The 9,550-nt window shown below is 40.4% G+C and overlaps 1 protein-coding gene across 1 annotated transcript; it reads right to left on the bottom strand.

The window, feature by feature from the left end:
- Positions 1–1,623: 1,623 nt before the first annotated feature.
- LOC129844776 (zinc finger protein RFP-like) lies at positions 1,624–7,999 on the bottom strand. The gene is made up of 2 exons (XM_055912882.1): positions 6,992–7,999; positions 1,624–3,861 (listed from the first exon to the last, which is right to left on the bottom strand). The coding sequence occupies exons 1-2, from the start codon at positions 7,997–7,999 to the stop codon at positions 3,196–3,198; spliced, it is 1,674 nt and encodes a 557-aa protein (XP_055768857.1). The 3' UTR covers positions 1,624–3,195.
- Positions 8,000–9,550: the final 1,551 nt, after the last annotated feature.

The raw sequence follows: 9,550 nt of genomic DNA, 5'->3' as shown, positions 1-9,550 counted from the left end.
CACTTTTATACAATGGGTTACCAACATATTCAAATAATGATTTACATATTTTCATTAAACGTTTTAATTTATTCATACTATTTAATCCTTCCACAAGATATAGTCCCGACACAAATCTAGGGTTGCTACCCAGCCGGCTGGTCTATCGGTTCGGTTGCCAGAGACGCGACCCAGTCGTTCGTTCTAAATGTTCTATTGCCATACTTGCTGGCAACGTTCTTATCCCTTGCTTGCTAGCTAGACAACTATGGATAACTTCGTCACGTCAAACAGTGCAGCCAGAATAACAACAAAGTAGCTACATTAGCTTTTGTTTAAGGTATTTTCTAGTGACATTTATTTGGATACATCCAAAACAATGAGCTAGTGATGCGTGATTTCACCTGGCATAGAAAATGTGCTCTCTCCTCAGGACTCTGTTGTTCAGAGGAGCTAGCCAACAGTACTGCTGGAAAGACTGCAAACTAGCTGCATTTAATTTAGTTCTACCTGTTTTCTATTGACATTTCTTTGTATATATATAGAAAAATTATGCCAGCTGATTCATGATTTCGACTGACTGAGAAAGCTGCCTGCCTGTCTGTCTCCTCCCGACACGTTTGCTGCTATGGAACAGCTGGAGAATGAATTTGAATATTGAAACAATGTTGCAAATGTCGGAGAGACCGACTACATTTTATTAAAATCTCTACTGTTGTAGATGCTTTTTATAGTGGAGATCAAGTTTACAGATGGCCTGGCTGGGCTGATGAGACGGTGGATTGCGCAGTCAGATGGAACAGAGAAAATTGGCTAAATCTATGACGTTAAAATGCCTGTGGTAACTTGTGGAATAGACAACAGCTGGAATACGGTTTTAACCAATCACCATTCAGGATTAGACCCACCCATTGTATAAGATACATGTAATGTATTGTCATAAATAATTTCATTTGAAAAGCTAATAAGGCTTGTGTGTTCCACCCGTTCATACAGGGTTCCAGGAAAAACTCTCCAAAGAGAAGAGGATTCTCAATAGAACCCTTCATAGACGGTTCTAGGAAGAAACTTTAGCTGATAAAATGGTTCTTGGTAGAACCCTTCATAGAGGCTTCTAGGTAGAACCATATACAGGGGGTTCTTTGAAGAACCCTTCATAAAGGGTTTTGGATAGAACCTTCTACAAAGGGTTCTACCCAGCACCAAAAGGGTTGCCCAATGGGGACAAACCAAAGAACCCTGTATGGTTCTTCTTAGCACCTGTTTTTTTTGTAGAATCAATCAATTCAGTTGTAGTTTTAGCTTTAGAGTTTCCAGCATTGCATTATGGGCGGATACTAGCCAATCTTGATACAATGTGTTACCATATAGCATTGAAAATAGTCTCCTAACCAAAGGATAAAGAGTTTAAACATACAGTTGAAAAAGTAAAAAGGATTTGCACACGGTAAAAACAAAAAAGTAAAAGAGGTAGTAAACACACTAAAGCTTCCCTTTCAATTTGTCTGTCCATGTTAATGTCTCTACTCACCTGCTTGTTTGTGGATAATATCTCTGTTCTTTCTGGGAGAAAGTAGACACAGTGTATAGGTAGTGAATAGATATTTCTGAAGAGCTGGAGAGAGTTTGGTACCGTACACAATACACTGTATACTTTAGTTTTATTTCGACAAGGTGATGTTGAAATGCCGTGACAATGAGTCTTCAAAACCATAGAAACAGACGTTTACAGACGTTTACAAACACCCCCATATAAAAAAAATGACATCCAATTCAATCATATTTCATAGAATAAGGCTGATGTCATAAATACCCACCACTATTCTAAAGCTCTGGTGCTGTGCTATACTGAATACCAATTATATCACTATTCAACTGAACTTAATTATCCAGACATCCTGAATGTTACTCAGTGTCCATTAAAGCTATTGCGGATCAACAGAGTATATGCATTGTATATATCTAAGTAAAACAAACATATAGTGCTGATATTATCAGAATTAAAACAATGCAACATTAAACATTTCGTCCTCCTAAATGATACCTCCCCTTCCCCCGGCAAATTCAAACTAGACTATGCTGATATTAACAAAACATGTGCCAGTTATAGTGCCACCTTGTGGTCGATATGAATGTTCTTGCATATGTTGGGTCTTGTTGACAGTATTTTCAACATGTGCACCAAATTTGTTACAATACAACTATCTGTGACTGATTTATGTTTCGGACCACATGAAAGTTTATTGGCCATTACGGCCATGTTGTTTTTAGATACTAGTCTGGAATATGTTGCGTTGAGAGACGTGTGTACATACGTGGCGCATATCAAGTTTCTTGCAGATCGGTCATTCAGTGCCAGAGGAGTAGCGTTTTAAGTGTTTTTCACAAAATTCTAAATGGCATAATATCCATCATGGTGGACCTTATGGATCCCTGCTGCAAATTTGTTCCTTGTGAAGGAGGACCAATGTACTGAATTTCATGATTTTTGGACAAACTGGTTGAGGGGCGTGACCTTTCAAAATGTGCATTTTCAATTGCTTGTTATAGTGCCTCCACCTGGCCAGTCTGTGTCATTTAGAAAATGCCAGATCTCTACAGCAAGACACATCATACAACCAAGTTTCATCAAAAACAGGCCATCCAGTCTGAGATATTGCGTGTGACAAACATACAAACTTGCTATCGGACAGAGACAGAGCCAACGTCTACTCCCCGATTTCATCATGCGGGACAATAATCAGAACAACCTCTGAATTCTCTCTTCCAGACATGAAGTCATACCTTGTTGTGAGCCTCGGAGATATTGGTAATACAGGTAGACTATGTTACATTGCTTCTGCACTCATCATGTCTAACAGACTGACAATGTTATTTATAGGCTTTGGTTTTTCCATTTATATTTAGAGTTTGAACGTTAGCACGTGGGGCGCACTGATTGGCGTCCCCTCGTTACTCAGTATGTGTTACACCTGTGCTGGTTTGTCATCTCATTAGTAGGAAGGTGTTTCACCTGTGCTGGCCCAGGTGATATTGAAGAGTGGCCGGCCCAGTGCTCCGTTAAGATCAGATAAAGGATTGTTCGTTTAGAAGTCAAATAATAATAACAAACATCCGTTAATAAACTACAGTGAAATATTCTTCCTAGTGTTTGATGAAAGAGTGAACTCTAATTGAGTTATTCATTTTACAGGTCAGTTCATTTCAGGTTCAAACTCAGTCTGTGTGATTGACAGGAGAGATGATTAGAGGAGTAGAGTTTTTACCACCATCATTGAGCAAAGGGCTGAAGTATGGATAGAGTTTCTCAGTGAAGATGTAGCCAGTGAAAGAGTAGATATGAGACCTGGCCTCCACATCATAGAATGAGACCTGACCCTCCTCATAATCCACAAACACCCCCACCTTCTGGGGCTTCTCTCTCATGCAGAGGTGGACACGGGTCGCGGCACAAGCTGTGTACTTACTCCCATCCCTCAGGATCACTGCCCAGCGTCCATTATCAGGGCTTAATGCGACAGTCCCCTTTCTGTTGATAGACTCTCTGGCCACTCCTAAATTCCACTCAGTCTTCCCTGTAACAGTGACCTCATAGTAGAATCTCCCTGAGGAGAAGCCTTTCTTTCCCAAGACATTAACGGCAGAATCAAACCTCTTTGGGTTATCAGGGAGCTTCTGTTTTTTTTCTCCAGTTCTCACTTCTTTCCCATTCTTAGACAGAATGAGCCAGGGGCTTGCTGTATCAGGGTCCAGAGTCACATCCACTGCATACTGCTGAATCCTCTTCAGCTCATCATCAAACAACCTCTTCATCTCACTCATGACTGTCTCTTCTAGCTGAGACACGGCTCTCCTCACAATCCCCACACACAGATCACTGTCCTTGGTGAGTGGAGGGCTGCACGGGGATGGGAAGCTCTGGAGGAGGTTTAGGTCGTCCTCAGTGTGTGAGAGCTGCTCCAGCTCAGTGCTTCTTCTCTTTAGCTCAGTGGTTTCCTGCTCCAGCTCTTTAATGAGCCCTTCAGCCTTCCTCAGTGACTACAGTACATCCAAACAGGTAGAGCACAGGAATTGCTCTTCATACAGGAGACTACTGGAGGTGGGCATATCAAGACAGAGAAAGAAAAGTAAACTGTAAAAAATATATAATCTAGAATCAGTCAACTAAATTGTAGTTTAAGCTTTAGAGTTTCCAACATTGCGTTATGGAGGGATACTAGGCAATTTAGACACGTGTTACCATATAACATAGAAAATAGTACTATAACCAAAGAATAAATACTTTTAATATACTGTTGGAAAATAAAAAGGATTTACACACATCAAACATGGTTGAACTTAATCTTAATTTAACTTAATTTATCTGTCCATCTTTAATCTCTCTACTCACCTGCATGCGTTTGTTGGTAATATCTTTGTATTTTCTGTGAGATAGTAGACTGTGTATTTAATAGATATTTCTGAAGAGCTGAGGAGAGTTTATTCCATACTCAATACACTGTATACTTAAGTTTCATTTCAGCAAAGTGACATTGTAATGCTCCTCCCAATCCACTTCAGCAAAGTGACATTGTAATGCTCCTCCCCTCTTAACTCCTTACATGGCTAAACTCTCTCAGATGCCAGTTTTCCATTGTCTGTAGATTATGCATTTTATAGCATGGATATTTTTTAATTTAGATTAAAGTCAATAATACATCATTTAAGTCAAGGTGCCTGTGTGACTGTCATGTTTCTCTTGATCGTTTTCCTCATTCACTCACTAATTCTTTGCCTTTATTTTAGTGTTGTGTTGTTATCAGTTCAGAAAGGCAGACAGACAAGGTGCCATAACATGTACATTTATTTTTTAGTCAAAAATTGTCTTTGAGAATGATATACAATGATGAGTCAGAAACACACCATTCATTACACACAACCCAATACCACATATATTTCCCCACAGTGGCATAAGTCTACTATTCCAAACTGATGTCATAAATAGCCATCACTATTCTAAAGCTCTCGGACTGTACTAGACCAAATACCAATTTGATAATTTTTCAACTGGATTTGAAAAATCCTGAATGTTTCTCAGTGTTCATTACAGCTAATGAGGATCAACAGATATACAGTGTACATAATATCTACACTCTTAGAAAAATGGATTCCAAAAAGGTTCTTCACGGAGGGATAGGGTTCTACCACAAACTGTTTTGATCAGAAGAACCCTTTTTGGAAGACAATGGTTATTTGATGATTCTTTGGAAGGCAAAAAGGATTCTTTGGAAGGCAAGAAGGGTTCTACATAGAGCCATATATAATATTTCCCAGCATGCTCTATTGCAGGAAGATTTTCAGAATTGTTTGTTTTACTGTAATATCTGTGTTTTTGCATGTCCATTGAATGGTTGATTAATTGTATGCTACACAAAGATAATATCTAAACTAATCCAATCTGTTTGTAATTGGATTTATTGCACCCGTTACTGAGATAGTTGTTCCAGTTTAAATGAATGACGTTGTCTCAGTATTTATCTTTCCTACCCTGCAGTCATTCTGAATGCAGGTTGGGGGTGATTAACAATTCCAATTGTTGGATATCCTATCACTGGCTGGATTTATGAATTACACATCACTTTGCAAGCCAGCAAAATGTGACTAGCCGGCCTGATGTGGCCTGTAAACCAGGAGATTCCTAACCCCAATGTGTTATGGCATAACTAGGCCCTCAGACAAAAGCCTTATGATACATGCAATATATTGTCATAAATAATTACATTTTAAAGGCTAATAAGGCTGGTGGAACCATTCATAGAGGGTCCTAAGAAGAACCCTCCAAAGATAAAAGATTTCTTGGTAGAACCCTTCATGGGCAGTTCTATGAAAAACCTTTAGACGTTAAAGTGGTTCTTGGTAGAACCCTACATAGAGGGTTCTAGGTAAAACCATATAGAGGGGGTTCTTAGAAGAACCCTACATAGTGGGTTCTAGATAGAACCCTCTGCAAAGGGTTGAACCCAGCACCAAAAAGGGTTGCCCTATGGTTACAAACCGAAAACACCTGTATGGCTCTACTTAGCACTTTGTTTCTAAGATTGTAAGTAAAAACAAACATGTAGTGCTGATATTATCTGATTAAAAATAATCAGAACATCCCCTGAAATCTCTCCCAGATATGAAGTAATAACTAGTTGTGAGCCTGAGAGATTTGGTAATACAGGTAGACTATGTTACATTGCTGCTGCATTCTGCACTCGTCATGTCTAACAGACTGATGGACTACTACTATAACAAACAACAAGCACATCAGTAATACTCTACAGGGAAATATTCTCCCTGGAGATTCATAAAAAGAGAACTCTAATTTGAGGTACTTATTTTACAGGTCACTTACTTTCAGGTTCAAACTCAGTCTGTGTGGTTGACAGGAGAGATGATCAGAGGGGCATAGTTTTTACCATCATGATTAACACTAGGGTTGACGCATGGATATAGTTTCTCAGTGAAGATGCAGCCATTGAAAGAGTAGATATGAGATCTGGCCTCCACATCATAAAAGGAGACCTGCCCCTCCTCATAATCAACAAATACCCCCACCTTCTGGGGCTTCTCTCTCAGGTAGAGGGGGGTAAAGATTTGGGCACAAGCTGCGTACTTACTCCTATCTGTCAGGACCACAGCCCAGCATCAACAATCGGGGGACAGTGTGATATTCCCCTTTCTGTTTATGGACTCTCTGGCCACTCCTAAACTCCACCCAGTCTTCCCTGTAACAGTCACCTCATAGTAAAATCTCCCTGAGGAGAATCCCTCCTTTCCTAAGACAATAAGGACAGGATCAAACCTCTTTGGGTTATTAGGGAGATTCTGTCGTGTGTCTCCATATCTTACTTCTTTCCGATCCTCAGACAGGATGAGTTCACGTTGTGCTGTATCAGGGTCCAGAGTCACATCCACTGCATACTGCTGAATCCTCTTCAGGCAGCTTCTCAATCTCTTTATTCAGTGTCTCTTCCAGCTGAAACACCACTCTCTTCAAACTCATCACACAGAGATCACTGTGAACACTGATCTCAGACCAGTCCTTGGTGGGCAGAGGGGTGCATAAGGATGGAAAGCTCTGGACTAGATGGAGGTGGTCCTCAGTGTGTGAGAGCTGCTCCAGGTCAGTGCTTCTCCTCTTTAGCTCAGTGCTTTCCTGCTCCAGCTCTTTAATGAGTTCTTCAGCCTGCCTCTCTGCTGCTTCCTGCTTCTCCTCAATCACCTCAATGAGATCAGCCTGGTTCTTTTCAATGGAGCGCATCAGAGCAGTGAAGACCTGAGCGCTGTCTTTGATCTTTCTCTCTGAGTTTCTCTTGCTGAGATCTACTGAGTGTTTAATCTCCTGAACCTTCTCTAGTTTCTCCTGGATTTGCTGTTGCACTTTTGCGTGTGTTTTTTCTAATGTACCCTTCCTCTCTCCAAACTCTTCCTCTAGAGGGACAGTATGGTGAGTCTCGTGGTCTGTTTTTATGCACAAGACACAAACACACATCTGGTCATTCCTACAGAACAACTCCAGGAGTCTCTCGTGTGTCTTGCATATTCTGTCTTCCAGGTTATCAACAGGGTTGATCAGCTTGTGTCTCCTTAAGGCCAAGACTCTCTGATGAGGCTCCAGGTGAGTCTCACAGTAAGAGGTCAGACACACCAGGCAGGACTTCAGTGCCTTGAGCTTCGTCTCAGTGCAGACATCACAGGACACTTCTCCAGGTTTTGCAGGGTATTGGTCTGGGCTGCTGGTAGCTTTCCTTTTAACTGACTTCCTGAACTGAGCAGCCATCTCAGAAATTAAAGCATTTACAAAGAGAACTGGTCTTTTATCAAATGTATTTGTACACATGGGGCACTGGCACAGGTCATTGCTATCCCAATACTTCCTGATACAGGCCATGCAGAAGTTGTGTCCACAATGAATAGAGACCGGCTCAGTGAACACATCCAGACAGATGGAGCACAGGACCTGCTCTTTAGACAGGACATTGCTGGAGGATGCCATATCTAGACAGAGAAAAAGTGAAACTGTAACGTTTTTATCTATACTCTTAGAAAAATGGGTTCCACAAATGTTATTTGCGGAAGGATATGGTTCTACCAAGAACCGTTGTGATCAGAAGAACCCTTTTTGGAAGAAAACGGTTCTTTGTAAATCAAAGGGTTCTACCTAGAATGTGGAACATCCTAAGAACTGTTTTTTGGAAGAAAGGTTTTTTTGATGATTCTTTGAAAGGCAAGAAGGGTTCAACATAGAACCATACATAATATTTCACAGCATGCTCTATTGCAGGGAGATTTTCAGAATGTGTTGTTTTACTGTAATAATGTATCTGTGTTTTTGTATGTACGTTGATACATTTTATGCTACACAAAGATAAATAACATACAGTTTTCTAAACTAATCCATTCTGTTAGTTACTGGATTTATTGCATCCATTACTGAAATGGTTGTTCCAGTTTAGATGATAGAGGTAGTCTCAGTATTCAATCTTCCCTACCCTGGCAGTCATTCTGAATGCAAGTTGCAGGTGATTAACAATTCCACTTGTTGGATATGCTAACTCTGGCTGGATTCCAATATGAATTACACATCACTTTGCAAGCCGGCATAATGGGACTTGCAGGCCTGATGTGGCCTGTAAACCAGGATATTCCTAACACCGCTGCGTTAGGGTATAACTCGGGCCTCAAAGAAAGGCCTTATTATATATGTAATGTATTGTATTGGCTCCCGAGTGGTGCAGTGGTCTAAGGCACTGCATCTCAGTGCTTGAGGTGTCGCTACAGACACCCTGGTTCGAATCCAGGCTGTATCACAACCGGCCTAGGTTGGTATAGGGCGGCTCACAATTTGGCCCAGCGTTGTCCTGGTTTGGCCGGTGTAGGCCGTCATTGTAAATAAGAATTTGTTCTTAACTGAATTGTCAAGTTTAAATAAAGGTTCAATCATTTAAGATAAAAAAAATCAATTACATTTTAAAGGCTAATAAGGGTTCTACTCGTTCGTAGAGGGTTTTAGTCGTAACCCTCCAAAGATAAAAAGGTTCTCGGTAGAAGCCTTCATAGACGGTTCAAGCAAGAACCTTTAGCTGCACATTTTTGGGGGGGTATAACCCTTCCTAGAGGGTTCTAGGTAGAACAATATACAGGCAGTTAACTTATGGGTACAAACCAAAGAACCCTGTATGGTTCTACTTAGGGAAAAAAGGTGCTAAGAGTGTAGAATCAATCATTTCAGTTGTAGTTTTAGCTTTAAAGTTTCCAGCATTGCGTTATGGGCGGATACTAGCCAATCGTGATACAATGTATTACCATATAGCATTGAAAATAGTCTCCTAACCAAAGGATAAAGAGATTAAACATACAGTTGAAAAAGAAAAAAAGATTTGCACACAGTGAACACGATAAAGTAACTGAGTTATTAAACACACTAAAGCTTACACACAATTTGTCTGTCCATGTTAATCTCTCTACTCACCTGCATGTGTTTGTGGATAATATCTCTGTTCTTTCTGTGAGAAAGTAGACACAGTGTATAGGTAGTGAATAGATA

This window comes from Salvelinus fontinalis, unplaced genomic scaffold (assembly GCF_029448725.1).
Source record: "Salvelinus fontinalis isolate EN_2023a unplaced genomic scaffold, ASM2944872v1 scaffold_0228, whole genome shotgun sequence".
Classification (NCBI taxonomy): Eukaryota; Metazoa; Chordata; class Actinopteri; order Salmoniformes; family Salmonidae; genus Salvelinus; species Salvelinus fontinalis.
Note: the sequence above shows the minus strand (reverse complement) of the source record. Positions and strands in the feature narration are given on the sequence as shown.